This window comes from Cololabis saira, chromosome 9 (assembly GCF_033807715.1).
Source record: "Cololabis saira isolate AMF1-May2022 chromosome 9, fColSai1.1, whole genome shotgun sequence".
Lineage (NCBI taxonomy): Eukaryota > Metazoa > Chordata > Actinopteri > Beloniformes > Belonidae > Cololabis > Cololabis saira.
This window is the reverse complement of record NC_084595.1, coordinates 4,274,173-4,292,606: the sequence shown is the minus strand read 5'-3', so window position 1 is coordinate 4,292,606 and position 18,434 is coordinate 4,274,173. Positions and strand designations below refer to the sequence as shown.

Genomic DNA, 18,434 nt, shown 5'->3' with positions numbered 1-18,434 from the left:
ATTAATAATGTGTTACCTAAGGGATAAATGTGTTACACTTTACAATAAGGGTCCAGAATAGTATTTACTAATGGTTAATTATGGTTAAGTAATGCTTATGAGGCAGTTAAACATTAATAATGTGTTACCTAAGGGATAAATGTGTTACACTTTACAATAAGGGTCCAGCAAGCCTTTACTAATGGTTAAGTAATGGTTATGAGCCACTCCTATACATTTATTAAGGTTTATGTCAGGTTACCGTTCATAAGGTCAGGTAAGCTACCTGATAACATACACAGCACCATTAGGAAATGATTACTTAAGACTCTAAATAGTTGTTTAATAATGCCCATCCAGTAAACATGTACACCATTAGCGAATGATTAGTAGATGTATTAGGTAGCTGTTACTTAATGCATATTCACTCCAAATAAACACCATTAGTAAATGATTACTAGGGACATTATTAACGTTTTACTTATGTATTAACTAATGTATTACTTTATACTAAGTAATGCATACATAAGGATAAATAATTACATCATGTAACGTTTATTAATGCTTACTAATGTATTAATTAACTCTGAGCAGTAGGCATTAATTAACTGTTTATTAATGCATTAACTAATATGCTAATTAATGTTAAGTAATACATAATAATGGTTATTTAACTATTATTACACTGTTAATTAATGCTTAATAATGCATTAACTAACTGTTTATTAATGCATTAACTAATATGCTAATTAATGTTAAGTAATACATAATAATGGTTATTTAACTATTATTAAACTGTTAATTAATGCTTAATAATGCATTAACTAACGTTAATTAAGGGACCCTTATTGTAAAGTGTTACCCAATCAAAAGACGGGATCGATGATAGGTTGACGTCAATTTTTTTAATGTCACGCGATCTACCAATAATACCTTTGCGATCAACTGGTAGATCACGATCGACGTATTGAGCACCCCCGATCTACAGGTTTGGAATGCTTGCGGAGGGGGGAAATATTCGGTTTTAAAAATACCCGGCTACGTGTGGACGGGGTCTAAGATCCGTTTACACCGTGTAACTGAATGCGAGCGTCTGACTATCACGTGTGACATCGGCCGCTCTCTGTCCCCGCTGAAACCGTTAAACTCGCGGCCAGTTAGGACAGTCAATACAAAAAAAATAAAGCAATGGATTTTATTTTGTCGCAGAAGCTCCCTGGCATGGGACATGTAGCCGGCTGCTCTTCTCCCCGGAGCAAGGCTTATTTTCCTCCCCTGCTACACGTCATTCAAGCAGCCAATCAGCACAGAGCCTCATTATCATAGCCCCCCCTTCCCTTAGAATGAAGCACAGAAAAAGGGGTTAGAAGCGGTAAAACTATAGACATGGCTCACAGGCTGAATTTCTGATTTATGTAGAAAAAACAAGCTTTAGATTGTTTTTAAGACATTCAAGGCCTGTTTAAAATATACATTAAATGCCATAATATGTCCCCTTTAAAAATAGAGCGGGAACAAAACTTAGTTTGATTGTACTTTATTTAAGATATTACATTAATCAGTTGTCAGAGGACTCAGCGCGTCAGGTTTCATCCGAGCCTGATCAGCTGAGACGGGCAGGAGCCCGCAGCTCTCTGGCTGTGAAGCAGCCGAGTGTTTCCGATGCTTTTGAGAAAGCCCGAACAACAGTCCAGTCCAGCAGACACGTCAGCCCATGCATCTACATGTACAATCCTTCAGCAGTAACGACGGAGCCCGCAAGCCCGAGCGGCACCGACCTCCCCGGCCCCGGGGACGCGTCGGGATAAATGATCACGCCGCGCTCTCTCGCTCTGGGCGCAGACCCAAGTAATCGATCCCTGATCCTGGCAGATCTAAACCTACTCTGTGCAAAATGAAGGATTTACTCTGTAAATACACACCATTTCTCTTACTATTACACGTACAGCTAGCTGATTGTCTTCTCCTCATTTGGTCGGGAGTTGCTATGCAGTCCCGCGGCCCACATGTACAAAACTTAATTTTTTTTTCGGCCCACTAGGTGGCGCTCGCGGCCCAAGTGTGGGCCGCGGCCCTATGGTTAAGAATCACTGTTCTAGACTAGATTACTGTAATGTGTTGTTAGCAGGATGTCCAAGTAATTTGCTGAATAGGCTCCAGCTGATCCAGAATGCAGCAGCACGAGTGCTGACAGGAATCAGCAGGAGAGACCACGTCTCTCCAGTGTTAGCGTCGCTCCATTGGTTACCCGTAAAATTCAGAATCCAACTTAAAATTTTATTACTTGCGTATAAAGCCCAAAACGGCTTAGCTCCGCATTATTTGCAAGACCTGATAGTGCCTTATGTTCCTGGCAGAGCTCTCCGCTCTCAGAGTGCAGGTTTACTCGTAGTTCCTAGAGCATCTAAATGTAGATTTGGAGGGCGGGCGTTCTGCTATCAGGCACCATTACTATGGAACCAACTTCCAATCTGGGTTAAGGAGGCTGACACCACCTCCACCTTTAAAACTAAACTTAACACCTTTCTGTTTAGTAAAGCCTATAGTTAGTGTTTAGTAAACCTCTAGCTGGTGTTGGTAAATCTCTAGGTAGTGTAAACTCTAGTGTGTTAGAGTCGCTCCTGTAGTTTCTTGTGCTGCCCCCCCCCCCCCCCCCCTTTCCGCAGGCCAGCTGCGTGCTGGCCTGCGGTCCCCACCCCTGGTCATCCCGCTGCTGCTTCCACCTGCCTGCTGTGCTGTTGCCGTCCCTGACCCACCAGTCTTGCCCGCGGCAGGAGGGTCCCCCCTTATGAGCCTGGTCCTGGTCCAGGTTTCTTCCTCCTAAAGGGGAGTTTTTCTTGCCACTGTTTGGCTTAAGGTTTTTCTCCCACTAGGGGAGTTTTTACCTGCCATTGTTTATGTAATAATGGCTCGGGGGGTCATGTTCTGGGTCTCTGGAAAGCGTCTAGAAACAACTTTTGTTGGATTAGACGCTGTATAAATAAAATTGAATTGAATTGAATTGAATTGAATTGAATTGAACTTCCTTTTATTATTTCTTTCCTACAAAAGGAAATGAAATGCTAAGTATTTATCAATGGAAACTGATCGACCAAATAAACTACTTCATCATCATCATGCTCACGTAATGCAAGTGAATGTGTTCATGTGGGCTTCAGAGTGATTATCCCTGGTTTTAATGTACGTCAACGTTTTTCTTTGTCATAAGGGTTTATTTTTAAGTCCATATTTGCCTTTTTTCCCCCTTTTTGTCTTTTTGTCTTTTCTTTGAAAGTAAAAAAATATATTGCACTGTTTTGTACTGGCCAGTGTCCTAAAGTGAATACATTCTTAATAAAAAAAAAATGTACCTAAGTTACAGCCTCGAGTTTGTTTGTTTTTTCTTCCTCCTCCTGGGTTTTTCCCAGAGGAGAAAAAGTATTCACATTCATTACTCAGGTAGAAGTATAGATACTAGAGTTTAAAAATACTCCTGTACAAGTTGAAGTATCAACTCAAGTTTTTTACTCAAGTAAAAGTATAAAAGTACTGGTTTCAAAACTACTTAAAGTATAAAAGTAAAAGTAATGTAAGGGGGAAAAAAGCCATTAAGGACAAAAGCCATTGAAAATGAATGTATCTTACTATAATGTAAATATATTAAAGAAGCATATATGTGTACTATTGAGCATTAACATGTGTTTCAGAGAGCAGGAGATATGATGACTAGTTGCCTATAAGTATTGTTATGGTGCAAAAAGTCAAACTTCATGTTCATGTTATCATTTATCCTAACCTTTATTGGAATGTACATCCAAGTTTAGTTGCAGGAATCTGAGGGAACGGATGTAAGAACAAAACTGGACAAGAACATCTGAAACAACCACAACCAAATTCACTCTATCTGGATGGAGCAATTTAACTGGATAGTTTTTATTAAAGGCCAAAATGAAATAGAGTAACAAGGCTGTTTTTAAAATGTAAGGAGTAAAAAGTAAAAAGTCGTCTGAAAAATAATTACTCCAGTGAAGTATAGATAACCAAAATTTCTACTTAAGTAAGGTAACAAAGTATTTGTACTTTGCTACTTGACACCTGTGGTATTTCCCGAGTATTTTGTTTGTTGGAGTTAGTTGTTGTGTAAAGTGCGTGGGGTGTATCTGAGAACGGTGAGAATGATTGTCCGGTTTGTCCGGGTTGTGGTTGTCTGTATATGTTCCGTGTTTGTGCTGATCAGCCTGTTTGCTGATTCCTCTTGGCTCTCTGTCCCCGTGCCCACACACAGCTCTCGCTGGCAGCCGGGCGCACGGGCAGCGCGGTGTGTGCCAACACAGCCGCCTATTGAGAGGCAGCGTTACGGACACAATGTGAGCGACAGACTTGCTGTATCAACAGCTCCCCCTTTTCTGCTGTTGTGGCCAGAAATAAACCATAAATACCCCCCCCAGCCCTGTCACAACCCTCTAATGGCTCAACCCCATCAAACAAGTGGTACAGAAACAGAAGAAGGGCGCTACCACTTCTTAGCAGGCATACCCAGGTAAAAGCCTCATGCTGGATCTAGGGAAAGAATAACAGGTGTAATAACTGATGTGCAATGGAGTTACTGTGCCAGATTTGGAGATTTGACTCACTGTGGATTGTAATGGAGCCTTGTAAAGGAGTTATAGCAGTAAATTAGGCAAATCAATGTTATGTTCTGTAAAGATTTACATTTATTTTCTGGGGAGAGATAGAAAATTGCAACTTGAGCTTTTCTCTTGTTTGTGTATATATCTGATCTATATATCTGTCTGCTGGATGGTGCTTTGTTTAAAAAGTGGAGGAGCAGAGGACCAGGAGGATGTCGGAGCAGCAGAGCGCCCCGGAGCAGTTGGCTGCCGGGAAGAGCCAGGGTGGAGCCGGAGCCACGTATAAGGTACAGAAACCACCGCTCAGAGAGGCGGAAACAACTCCTCTGTCTTATATTTACGCTTGCATATACATTCACTCACTTAAAAAATAAATGTTATTAAGTTTGTCACTTCTTCATCTCAGTGATTAGTGTTTTTCTGTGGGCAAACTCTCCGCCTGAATCGTCCCCATGTGCCGCTCAAGTGAAGGCGGAATGGCAACATTCTCAAGAGTACATAAATGAGGGGCTGATCTCTCTCTCTTTCTCTTTCTCTTTCTCTGTGTGATCCAGGTTATGGCTTTTGAGTTTGAAAACTTCCAGGGCTGCAAGACGGAGTTTTCCGCAGAGTGCAAAGATGTGACGGAGAAGGGACTGGAGAAGGTCGGCTCTTTGATCGTCGAGTCGGGGCCGTAAGTGACGCTTCGTTCAGTCTCTCAGAAAGTGGTTTGTTGTGTGAGCTGGGTGTGCTTGTGAAGTAAAAACTCTTCCTCCTCCTCTCTCTCAGCTGGGTGGGCTACGACCGCCACGGGTTCACGGGGGAGCAGTTTGTTCTGGAGAAGGGCGAGTACCCGCGCTGGGACACCTGGACCAACAGTCAGAGCAGCTACTCCCTCTTGTCTCTAAGACCACTCAAAGTGGTGGGTAGTTGTGTCGAAATGCAAAAACTCGCTGTTTAGTAGCTGCACAGAAGCTGTGAATTACAGTAAATGCACTCACTACGAAGTCCAGACCTGATCTGACATTGCTAAAATAGCTAAAATAAATGATTTCTTTACATTAACGTCGGCTGGGGGAAATTGGAAGGCCTTGGAGATACCTAGGTTTTTGTTTCTCCTTTACAGGACAGTGCCGAGCACAAGCTACACCTGTTTGAGAACCCAGGGTTTACCGGCAGAAAGATGGAGATCGTTGATGATGACGTGCCAAGTTTGTGGGGCCATGGTTTTCAGGACCGCGTAGCGAGTGTAAAAGCCCTTAATGGAACGTGAGTGTTCAATTTTTACCACATTTTACTGTCAAAGCCTCTGTGTAACGAGAGTCTGACGAGAGAGTCATGGGCGTGCATGTTTCTCCTCTTCTTCCAGGTGGGTCGGCTACATGTACCCGGGCTACAGGGGTCGCCAGTTTATCTTCGAGCGAGGAGATTTCAAGCATTGGAACGACTGGGAGGCCCCGGCTCCCCAGATCCAATCTGTCCGACGTGTGCGGGACATGCAGTGGCACAAGAGGGGCTGTTTCATCGTCCCCGACCCCGCTCCCGCTCCCGCCCCCGCCCCCGGCCCAGACCCCGACCCCGCCCCGGTTCCTCCCGCTCCTCCCGCTGCCGCCGGAGCCAGCTGAGCAGGGCCCGACCCCCGACCCCCCGCCGGCCCCCCAACCCCACGCTGTCCACACCGCCCGCTCGCTGCCTAAACCTAACCGTGGCAAACGCTGCAAGTGCCCAGCGACAGGTGCCATGTGTGTTTCAGTGGCGAATAAAAGTTGTTTGATCTGGAGTTTGTTGGTGGTGTCGTACTTGTGCATCGAGGTGGATAATGGCGTTCTTAGCAAATACTTAAGATTTGGAGAAAATACCCAAACAGAGCCGTAAAACCAGCGTCCTCTCGGCACATTTGGCAGACAATTTTTCCTCAAGAAAAACTGCTGATGTGTTTTGAGCTGCATTTCATTTTGAATCATGTGTGGTGCTTTCAGACTGTGTTTTCCTATCGTAATTAGACCGCTCAAAGTCTCACCCAGCATGAGAAACACATTGATTTAGCAAAATATGTAAATATGCATCTCCTTGACAGCAGTGGAAAATATGTCTTGCTGTATGTATGCTTGCTATTAAAAGAGTGCAACGCATCCCTCTCCATAGTCGTCATTGTGCATTTCATCACGTATAGCCTCTAGATCAGAGGTCGGCAACCCAAAATGTTGAAAGAGCCATATTGGACCAAAAACACAAAAAACAAATATATCTGGAGCCGCAAAAGATGAAAAGTCTTGTATAAGCCTTAGAATGAAGACAACACATGCTGCATGTAGATATATTAGTTATAACTGGGAGAAGATTTTTATTTTTCATTATACACATCGAAAACAATTTTCGAAATGTCGATAAAAAAGTTGAAATGTCGAGAAAAAAGTCAAAATGTCGAGATTAAAAAGGAAAGGAAAAGGAAGAAAAAAGAAAAAAAGAAAAAAAGGAAAAAAGAAGAAAAAAAGAGAAAAAAGGAAAAAAAAGAGAAATTAAGTAAAAAAAGAAAAAGAGAAATTAAGTAAAAAAAAGAAAAAGAGAAGAAAAAAAGGAGAAAAAAAAGAGCCGCGGGTCGCCGACCCCCGCTCTAGGTAAACTTTTGGGAACTAAATATTTTAATAAATATCTTTATATCTCACACAACACACTGAAATGAGTCCAGTTGGCTGATCTTTCCCTGGCCTGGGGACCAGTTGGGGGTTAAGGGTCCAGGACACATGGACTTGAGCCACTCCCCTTGTGTGACACAATAAATAATAATCCTGTGCAAATACTGAAATTCCCCTTTGTATTTCACTATTACATCATGGTGCGAGGATAGTAATCACAGTTTATCACAACATTATAACGGACTTTATGTGGAGACATAAAAGTACCTTAGCACCCCTGAGGAGCATTTCTCTGATGAACATTCAGCAGAAAAAAGGAAACATGAGGTTTATCTGTGATGTTTTTACCCTCCAGTTATATGGACAACTTCACAAACTGCTTGTGATGCATTTGTAGAATTGCTCTATATTTTCTGCTTTTCTTGGGCTGCAGTTCATAAACCTGAATCTGAGCTATATCGCTTTTGACACCCCAAAAATTATCCAGAGAAAAGTAATAGGTTTAAAAAGCTTACATTTTCTTTTACAAAAAAAAACCCCAAAACCAAAATCAAATGTCAGCTTTGAAGTGAAAAAGGTGCATTTTCTGAAATAACTCTGTTCCGCTACACTCTTTCCCCTCCGAACTGCTGGGAAGTGAAATACTAAACACATCGCTTCAAAGAAAAAAAAGAAACGGCTAGAATAATTAAATAGCAGTCGCTAACTCTTCTGAGTCTACTGAATAGAAAAAGCCATCAAAATAAAACGGTGACCTCTGGGAAATTCAGGTTCGGCTGAAAACAAAGCACTCACCGTTTCCCGGGCTGGACTGAAGTCAATGTTTCCCTGCAGGTTTTCATTTCACCTGCTACAGCTGCACATTCTGCTCCTCCGTGGTCTTTCCTTGTGTTTTCAAAAACACCAGTTTCCTCTGGAGACGTCATCATTGTTCAGTGTTGATATGTTTGAATATTACAAGTTATTGCATTATCACTTGGCAGGTCATGCCTTTTCTGACACTGCTGCCGTGTGAAAGAAGAGAGTCAATTCATCATACTTGCCCTTCTTTTTGTTGCTTTCAACATCAATATTCAAGATAAGAATTGTACTAAAGAAATAATGTGGAAAAAGGCAGCCTGAATTCAAAAGCTGTGGCTCCCGTTCTGGGCCTGGACACACGAGGAACTAGAAGTAAACCTGCCCTCCGTGCATGAAGAGTTCCTGTAGGTCAAAACGGAACAACGTAGAATGTAGTCAGGATAATTAGAGCTGTACAGGACTGTCTCAGAAAATTGGAATATTGTGGTTTTCTTTAATGCATTACAAAAACAAAAATGTCTTACATTCTGGATTCATTACAAATCAACTGAAATATTGCAAGCCTTTTATTATTTTAATATTGCTGATCATGGCTTACAGCTTAAGAAAACTCAAATATCCTATTTCAAAAAATTAGAATATCCTGGGAATCTTAAACTGTAAGCCATGATCAGCAATATTAAAATAATAAAAGGCTTGCAATATTTCAGTTGATTTGTAATGAATCCAGAATGTATGACATTTTGTTTTTTTAATAGCATTACAGAAAATAAAGAACTTTATCACAATATTCTAATTTTCTGAGACAGTTCTGTACATGTGATGGAGAGGGTTTATTTGTTTAAAACTGAACTGGAGGCCTGAGTTGAGGCCAGACCAGAGTAGATGTGATCTGTCTTGACAATACAGTCAGAACTCTGGCAGCAGCATTTTGGATCAACTGAAGAATTTTTTAGGGTGTTCTTTGGACACCAAGTCAAAATGGCGCTGCAGAAGTCTGACCTTACTGTGATTAAAGCACCCGCCATCTTTTCTGCATTGCTTTAGAAAAGAATGCTCCGGATTTTTTTAGTATTATGCAGATGGAAAAAAGCCACTCTGGAGATCTGTTTGAATTAAAAAGATAAACCCTGGGCTGCTCGGTGGCGGAGTGGGTTATATATATATAATATATAATAATATATATATATCATTTACTGAGGCTTCAGTCCTCCAGCAGTGGTCACAGGTTCAAATCCTGGGTAATTGTGCACCTTGAGTGCAAGTCATCTCCATTCTCTCTCTCTACCTCCTTCCTGTCTGCAACTTGAATAAACGGCCACTAGAGCCCAAAAAAATCTTTAAAAAGAAAAGACAAACCCTGTTTAACAATGACTTCAAGGTTCCCCGTAGTCTTACTAAAAGTAAGAGTCACTGCTTTGAAAGCAATGAAATAATTAAATAGTGACTTTCTGAGGTTTTTCTTGAAACAGAAACAATGAATTGAATTAAATTACCTGAAATAAACTTCACTTTGGGGATTTATAAAGTACTTTTGAATATAAATTGAATTTAAATTCAGTCTTGCTTGAACTTCCAAGTCATCTAAGTTTATCTACAACAAGTTATCTTAACAAGACCTGATAGTGCCTTATGTTCCTGGCAGAGCTCTCCGCTCTCAGAGTGCAGGTTTACTCGTAGTTCCTAGAGTATCTAAATGTAGATTTAGATACTCCCCTAGTCTGGCCTTCGGCAGGAGGGTCCCCCCTTATGATCCAGGTCCTGGTCCAGGTTTCTTCCCTCCTAAAGGGGAGTTTTTCTTGCCACTGTTTGGCTTAAGGTTTTTCTCCCACTAGGGGAGTTTTTACCTGCCATTGTTTATGTAATAATTGCTCGGGGGTTTATGTTTATGTTTATGTTTATGTTCTAGATCTCTGGAAAGCGTCTAGAGACAACATCTGTTGTATTAGACGCTATATAAATAAAATTGAATTGAATTGAATTGAATTGAATTGAATTGAATTGAATTGAATTGAATTGAATTGAATTGAAAAATTGAATCTCTGCGACAGGTCTGTAGTGTGAAAATAATGTCATGACCTCTGATATTGCTTATATATGCAAAAATAGAGAGAGCAAATTTGGTTTAAAGGGGACCTATTATGAAAAACACGTTTTTTTCTTGTTTTAACATATATAAAGTGTTCTCCCCTCACCCTGCCAGCACAGGGGAGACAAAATACCATGAATTTCTGCAAGCTCTCTGACCCCCGCCGGACAGAGTCCCCCAGTGTCACGTGGTTTTTTTTGAGCCGATTAAAATCAGATTTCCATAGGTTCAGCCTCCGCTGCTGAAACCACGCCCACAACCAGCTCTCTCCGCTGCTGGAGCGGTGCTTCCTTCAGCCAGTCGGACGCGGCACCGCGGCGGAGCGGATCCGGGTTAAATCATCCAGGTTCCCGTGTGGTTTGGGAGCTGGGTCCTCGGGGGTCTGTCCCAGGCTGGACCAGCTTCACCCTGCGAGATTTTCAGCCAAATCTGTCGGTTTGATCACCGATAACGGGCGATGCGCCGCGGATGCGCCGCGGATGCGCGCCGGAGCGGATCTGTGCGCCCGCCGTGGGGTTGCAGCGCCCGTCGCGCAGCATCCGCCGCGTAGATCCGGCTGAAATTCCGCTGGTCGGTCCCCGGGAGTCCCTGCTACCAGTCCAGGCCGGTTCCTGCGGTCTGAATTTATGATTTATGTAGAAAAAACAAGCTTTAGATTGTTTTTAAAGGGATTGTGACATGAAAAACAAATTTTTCTTGATTTTTTGTGTTTTGTTGGGTGTCTTGACATCAATTACACCCAAAAAACAACGAACTTTTAACATTCAGTGTATTGTGTGCTTTCTGGGATTTTCCGCATAACTGTGCAAAAACGGCGCACCTGGTTTGGTGGCGGGCCGTTACGTAACGGCCCGCTAAATCACCGCCCCCTCCACCCAGCTCCCTGCCTCCGCTCCTCTCCAGCGCACCATAAAGGCTGATTTATGGTTCCGCGTTACACCGACGCAGAGCCTACGGCGTAGGGTTACGCTGCGACGCGCACCATACGCTGAACCCTACGGCGTAAGCTCTGCGTCGATTTAACGCGGAACCATAAATGAGGCTTAACACGGAGCAGTTTAGAGCCTCTTCTGTTCTAATCACCGGAGGAAAACTGCTAAGAAGACCCGCGGCCACTGACTGGACTTAAGATAAGGGGACAGTGCTGCTTGCATGCCTTTATTTTTATGATTGTTTGCTGTGGTTCGCCCTCCTGCTTTCCCGTGCATGCTTCGCCTGTCGCTCCGACGCCGCTGTGAGCGTATGGCTGGAGGAGGAGGAGGTTTGGAGGAGGAGCGGAGCAATGATTGACAGGAAAGGGGGAAAATGAAGCATTTTTCACGGCGCAAAAAAACACTGTAATAAAAAGCCAGGAAAAGAGTACTAAGAGTGAAGTTTTTCTTGTTACACTCTTTTAGACACATTTGAGGGATGTTGGCCAAGACTTTTAATAGTGTTAAAAGCATGTTAAAAATGATGTCACAATACCTTTAAGACATTCAAGGCCTGTTTAAAATATACATTAAATGCCATAATAGGTCACCTTTAAATCTATGTGTGGAGACCATTTACACGCACACACTACAACCTGTTTAATAAACGACAGATATCATCAAACCAGTCCAAACCAGATCCCACTTAAAGGAGCATGAGGCTCCTTTTAAGAAATGAGACTCTCTAGCTCCACCTTCACCACGATGGCCGTTGGGGGTACTGCAGCCAACAGTGAAGCCGGCACGGGAGAACGGGGAGAACCTGCATGCAGCGTCATGTGACGTCACATCCGCAGGACAGCGCGGGAAATTCGGGACCGAATTGCAGCACATTTTGCAGCACACAGCCTGTTCAAGGCAAAGGAGAGATACACTAGAGGAATCATTCTTTTGGGTTTGGAACGCTTCATCTGACATTATTACTAGAAAACTTAAAATGTATACAGATTTTTTTCATAAATCTTGCCACAATCCGGCCTCAAGCTCCTTTAAGAGTTAAAGTATTATAGTAAAATGTGATGGTCAGTGGTTCCAACGCCACACTGACGGCTCGGTACAGAGAAATCTTTGTCAGTCAGACTTAAAAATATTTTCAGTACATGTATATGGGCTAAACTAAATCCACACCAAAACTTTCTATACAAACTATCAAACTGAAAATGTGCAATTAGTTGTGTAAAAACAACTGATTTTGGATATAAAAGGAACCTTAGATGTAGTGAAGGTTTAATAACAGACGACTAAAATCTCCAACTCCCTCTCGTATTTCAGTTACGAGTATGATTTTCATACCAAAGTTTACATTTAAATCAAAAAGAACATCGCATAATGATCACACAACACTTGTCCGCAGATAGAAACTCATTCATTGAACTGGGATTTATACAACAATGGTGGAAGAAGACAACAGTTCCTTTGCTTGAATAAAAATAGTATAAAAAGTGTTCTGCGTCTGAATAACAACTATCTGAGTTTGAGTTTATTTTATTTATAACAGGGACAATACATATTAATGAACATATACATGTAAATATGCAAGATTATAGCCAACGGCTAATTTTCATCTTTAGTTTATCTGAAGTTTTTTAGTTATCTGAAGTTTATCAGCTACTATGATGAGACTGTCACAGGACTCGCCCCCACTGTTGACCCCAAACAGGATAAAGCATGTAAAAATGGAAAGATGAGGTAAAAACATCCTGTTTGGTAAGAAACATCAGATGAGTAACGAAACAACAACAAAAAAATAATAATAATTTGCAGAAATATTGTTGTCAAAATGATCAAAAGCAAATGTACACATTAAAAACTAATTCATGAGAAAGAAGAGTATTTTTTATTTGATTATTTTTGTTGTTTTATGTTTTATATTTGAGTAAAGAACATTTTTCTTTCCTAACTGGCAAATATATTTTTGCTTAAAATAGGAAAAATATGACTAGATTTATGGAATATCAGCCGTATTTCTGGAGTTTTTGCAGTGTACTGATTATACAGAATAATAGTCCTTGTATCAGATATGTTGAATTTGGTTTAATTGTATTAAATTAAGATGCATTGAAGCACATTCAGCTTATTACTGTTGTTTGGACGTTTCGGGCAGTTCAATCCAAGTCTGGAGTCAATGAGGTGAAGAAATAAAAATAAAAACAACTGACTGAGTGAAAAGGGACTGCTAGTAACTCATAGACATCCAGGAGTAGAACATGTTATTTGTATTATAATCATAGTTGACTTAATCTTGCTTGTATTTAATGACACGTTATTACCCAGTACTCGACCTTTATAGCCGTTAGATAACCTGAACAGAATATCAACGATGACATTTACATCTAAATTATCTAAACTGAGGTGGAGAAGATTTACAAAGTTGGATTAAGTTGAAATGTTTTGGTACAAATACCTTAAAACTATTTTAAACCCCCAAATCATAGTAACTTTCCCTTGGAAATGTGGTTAATTAACATTAAAGTAAATGAACTGTCACGATCTTTATTACTTTTACTGTATGTATATGAGGATATTCTGCGAGTATGTTTTGATGACAGAGCTGGTGCAGCGGTTTCATCATTTATACATCCAATACAACATATTTGGCAACTCATATTACACAATAATACTATTTTCAAGAAAACAAATCAATAAAGCTCCACCTGTGGAAACATTCAGCAGTATTTCCATTGTTATTCCCCTCTCTCCACACCTCTCCAGCTCAGTAAAACCCATCTTTTACAGTCCTTCCCTCTCGCTCTGCCTCTCATTGTAGGCGTGGGACTCTTGGCACTGTTTGTGCTGAATCATGTGGATATCAAACAATGACTGGCTGCACAAAACTGACAACTAATGAAATAACTTTGTGGGAGTGTGACACCCCGGGGTGGGGGGAGTCTGCAGGGTGACCCCTCATTTCAGCGTGTTGGGCCTATGGCAGGCCGTTCTGCCGGCCGGCTTGGACGCCGCGCGTACTGTTGGCAACATTTCCACCCCTGGGCGGCCGTATATATGGAGCCCGTCGTGCCCTCACCAACACACTGGCACAGACAGGTACTGGTAAGGAGTTTCATCAGCCCCGATTTTATACACTAGAAATATATACGTTTATAAAATCAGTAGCTCTTTTTTCCCTCTGCTATTTTTAGGATTTAAAATCTACAAACTGTAATGCTTGTTGCTGTAATTGTGTTTTCAGAAGGCTGTGTTTTAAACTGAGGGGGAAAAGGTTTTTTTTTTCCTTTAGACATTTGCATGCAAAAAATAATAGAAAACAAACATATTGAATAGCTATTTTTCTGATTTTTTAATATATATATATATAGCTCAAATTGCATCTTTCTTTTCCAGCGTCATCCTTGCTTATCCGTTCACTATGGCCACAGATCACCAGATCCCTGCATCCAAGCAGCAGCAGCCGGGCACCAGTGCATTTAAGGTGAGAGGAAAAGAACTGGAACCCAGAATAAACCAGTTAGAACCTGTACAGAGAAAAGCACTCGTGTGCTGCCTGTTAGGATCTTCTGGAAGTTAATCAATACTTTAAAAGCTCAGGGATGCTCAAGGAGCAACCTGTTTGTGAACTTACTGAAGATTATCTGCACTGGGAATTTGCTGTCAGTTCTGTTTTCGAATAGTTAATGTTAAGTTTAATGTTTTTTTTTATCCGATTCATCGATTAATCGAAAAAATTATCGACAGATTATTCGATTATTAAAATAATGGTTAGTTGCAGCCCTACTCTTGACACCAAAATCTTATGAGCACCAATTCTGGAAAGCTTTACGATCTTTTTTTTTACATTAGCTTGAATGTGTTTAGGTTTAAAGCTGGGTGGGTTAATGTCAGTGTGTTCACAAAAACACAGAACAGAACGGATGTCAAACATAGATGCGTTTCAGTTTATGGGATTAATCTGTGGAATGTTTTGGAAATGGAAATTAAAGAGTGCAGTACATACCTAATATTTAAAAAAATATTGAACAAGATGCTCATTAAGTATAATAATATTGTACGAGTATTTATGTAAGTGTCAGAACTTAAATAGATAATAGATATGCAGTATGTTGAATGTTTTCAAAATACAAAAAGTATATGAAATGTTTTACTTTTAATTGATTTACTGCTCTGCGTTGTTTCTAAATCACCAGTAGCTCGACAAACTCTCACTGGGCTTAAAACACATTTTCTCCTTTCTTTTTATCTTCTATCTACATGATGCACAGCTGGTTATCTATGAGCAGGAAAACTTCCAGGGACGCTGCCATGAGCTGACTGCTCCCTGTAACAACCTCCAGGAAGCAGGCGTGGAGAAAGTGGGCTCCATACTGGTGCTGTGTGGACCGTGAGTGGGAAAAGAATCAAAAATACGATAAAAACACGGGCAGACGGAGAGGGATTGGGTTCTGGGAGGAACCAGGGGGGACGAGTAGGCCTGTGTGGAAAAAATCAATTTTCTGATTCTAAATCGATTCTCACATTAATTCCTAAAAATGGATTTGTATGTCTAAAGATCGATTTAAAAAAAAAAAAAATTTTATTAAATTTTTTATTTTTTTTTCCCATCATTACATTTTTGCCTGGTGAACTTTAATCCCAGTAGTTTTGAAAACTCCTGAACTAAATGAACTTTTCTTTAGAGAAAATGCTGGACATTTCAGCTTAAATTTCTAAATGTTATATTAGTTCAATGAAGTTCATATTATCTATATTTACTAGAGCTTGTTTGGTTTCTCTGTTATCGGACACGGTTTGTCATGAAATACCTGAAAAATGCCGGTGCTTCATGTCCAGCTGTGTCTGGTGACAGAATAAATCAGACAAGATAAAATAATCTGTTACTGCTTGAACTGTTGCAATTTCTTTCTTTTTTTGCACTTTAAATGGATATTGAAATGCCTATTTGAGTTATTTATTTCTTAGTTATTTCACAATAATTATTGTGAAATTATTATTTCAATAGTTATTTTACAGTCATATAATCCAGGCAACACTAACCCAAATCAATATCAGATCAAATGGTGATAATCGATTCTGAATCTTAAGAATCGAATCGATTCTTGATATTTGAATGGATCCCCAGCTCTAGGGACAAGAACAAAATGGGAGAAAAGAGTAACTCACGTGTGTTAAACTGTTAGACCAGCCCTGTTTTCCAGTGTTCCTACATGTCTCTGCTCTGATTGTAGATGGGTGGGATACGAGCAAGCCGCCTGTAAGGGCGAGCAGTACGTGTTTGAGAAGGGGGAGTATCCTCGCTGGGATTCCTGGACCAACAGCCGGCGCAGCGACACCATCACTGCCTTCCGCCCGATTAAAGTGGTACGTACAAATAAACTCACATCATTTAACAAAAACATGTTCCACGTGTTAAACCGTTTGGTTCTCTCTCTCTGTTTCAGCCAGAGGTGTCATGTAAAGTACAAATACTTCGTTACTTTACTTAAGTAGAAATTTTGGTTATCTATACTTCCCTGGAGTAATTATTTTTCAGACGACTTTTTACTTTTACTCCTTACATTTTCACGCAATTATCTGTACTTTTTACTCCTTACATTTTAAAAACAGCCTCGTTACTTTATTTCATTTGGGCCTTTAAATAAAAACTATCCAGTTAAATTGCTCCATCCGGATAGAGTGAATGTAGTTGTGTGAAGTTTGACTTTTTGCACCATTACAATACTTATAGGCAACTAGTCATCATATCTGCTGCTCTCTGAAACACATGTTAATGCTCAATAGTACACATATATGCTTCTTTAATATATTTACATTATACTAAGATACATTCATTTTCAATGTCTTTTGTCCTTAATGGCTTTTTCCCCCTTACATTACTTTTACTTTTATACTTTAAGTAGTTTTGAAACCAGTACTTTTTTACTTTTACTTGAGTAAAAAACTTGAGTTGATACTTCAACTTCTACAGGAGTATTTTTAAACTCTAGTATCTATACTTCTACCTGAGTAATGAATGTGAATACTTTTGCACCTCTGCAGCAGCTGCCACTTTATTGAGGTTTTTGTCGTGAAATGAGGAGGAATCATAGAGATAACTTCTCATTTCAACTAACTGGACCAGTTTGGGACTAGTTTTGAAACCAATACTTTTATACTTGAGTAAAAAACTCTCCAGGAGTATTTTTAAACTGTAGTATCTATACTTCTACCTGAGTAATGAATGTGAATACTTTTGACTCCTCTGCTTTCAGGATAGCCAGGAGCACAAGATTGTCCTTTACGAAAACCCTAGCTTTGCAGGAAAGAAGATAGAAATCATTGACGATGATGTTCCCAGCTTCCACGCACACGGATACCAGGAGAAGGTTTCCTCCGTCCGGGTCCAGAGCGGCACGTGAGTCCCTCCTTCACGGCAGAAGCTGCATGTGTTTCTGTAACCACCTTTCCCCTCTGACCTCTGCCCTCCCTCCCTGTGCTCCCTCACCAGTTGGGTGGGGTACCAGTATCCCGGATACAGAGGCTTCCAGTACCTGTTTGAGAAGGGCGAGTACAAGGACAACGCCGAGTTCGGAGCCCAGATCCCTCAGATCCAGTCAGTCCGTCGCATCAGAGACATGCAGTGGCACCAGAGGGGAGCCTTCCACCCCGTCAACTAAGATGTGACTCCTGCCGGCCCTGAATCCTGACCGTGATGAATCACAGTCCCTTCCAGCCCCTTTTCCTTCAATTATCTCTCTCTCTGCTGCAGCTTTTGCAGTAGAGACTTTCTTTGAAACAATCAAATAAACCCTTCTTGCTTAAGATTTAATATGGTGGCGTAACTTTCTTTCTTATGACTTGCACAAAAACTCTTCAGACACCGACAATAACAGAAGCCGTGTGAAAGATGTGAATATACACAAATACCTCAAAAGAAGAAATGCAGGCACTCTGGTGGATTTTAAGAAGTTAAAAAACTTTTATTTTACAAGGGTACTCGAGTTGTAAAAAAAATCAGAATCAAATCATACTCTAGGAACTACGGGTAAACCTGCACCCTGGGAGCGGAGAGCTCTGCCAGGAACATAAGGCACTATCAAATCTTGTAAATACTGCGGAGCTAAGCCGTTTTGGGCTTTATATGCAAGTAATACAATTTTTAATTGGATTCTGAATTGTACAGGTAGCCAATGGAGCGACGCTAACACTGGAGAGACGTGGTCTCTCCTGCTGATTCCTGTCAGTACTCGTGCTGCTTCATTCTGGATCAGCTGGAGCCTATTCAGCAAATTACTTGGACATCCTGCTAACAACACATTACAGTAATTTAGTCTAGAAGATACAAACGCATGAACTAGTTTTTCTGCATCACTCTGCGAGAGGATTTTCCTAATCTTTGCAATATTACGGAGATGGAAAAACGCTATTTTACAAACCT

General features: G+C 40.8%; 3 protein-coding genes across 5 annotated transcripts in view; 2 read left to right on the top strand and 1 right to left on the bottom strand.

The window, feature by feature from the left end:
• The window catches only part of crybb2 (crystallin, beta B2), a 147,410-nt gene extending 129,585 nt beyond the window's left edge, over positions 1 to 17,825 (top strand). For 2 of the 3 annotated variants that reach the window (XM_061730341.1, XM_061730342.1), the window contains exons 2-6: positions 14,407 to 14,495; positions 15,283 to 15,401; positions 16,246 to 16,378; positions 17,269 to 17,411; positions 17,505 to 17,825. In XM_061730341.1, the coding sequence (XP_061586325.1) occupies positions 14,433 to 14,495; positions 15,283 to 15,401; positions 16,246 to 16,378; positions 17,269 to 17,411; positions 17,505 to 17,673 (627 nt within the window). In that variant the 5' untranslated portion in view covers positions 14,407 to 14,432 and the 3' untranslated portion in view covers positions 17,674 to 17,825. Of the gene's footprint in view, positions 1 to 14,086; positions 14,111 to 14,406; positions 14,496 to 15,282; positions 15,402 to 16,245; positions 16,379 to 17,268; positions 17,412 to 17,504 lie in introns of those variants that run through there. The other variant, XM_061730343.1, reaches the window with a different exon arrangement.
• Positions 1 to 18,434, bottom strand: part of si:ch73-138n13.1 (titin homolog) — a 348,772-nt gene that overhangs the window by 91,647 nt on the left and 238,691 nt on the right. The gene's annotated exons all lie outside the window — the stretch shown is intronic.
• LOC133450893 (beta-crystallin B3-like) lies at positions 4,341 to 6,228 on the top strand. The gene is made up of 6 exons (XM_061729794.1): positions 4,341 to 4,498; positions 4,779 to 4,876; positions 5,144 to 5,262; positions 5,358 to 5,490; positions 5,695 to 5,837; positions 5,938 to 6,228. The coding sequence occupies exons 2-6, from the start codon at positions 4,802 to 4,804 to the stop codon at positions 6,191 to 6,193; spliced, it is 726 nt and encodes a 241-aa protein (XP_061585778.1). The 5' UTR covers positions 4,341 to 4,498; positions 4,779 to 4,801; the 3' UTR covers positions 6,194 to 6,228.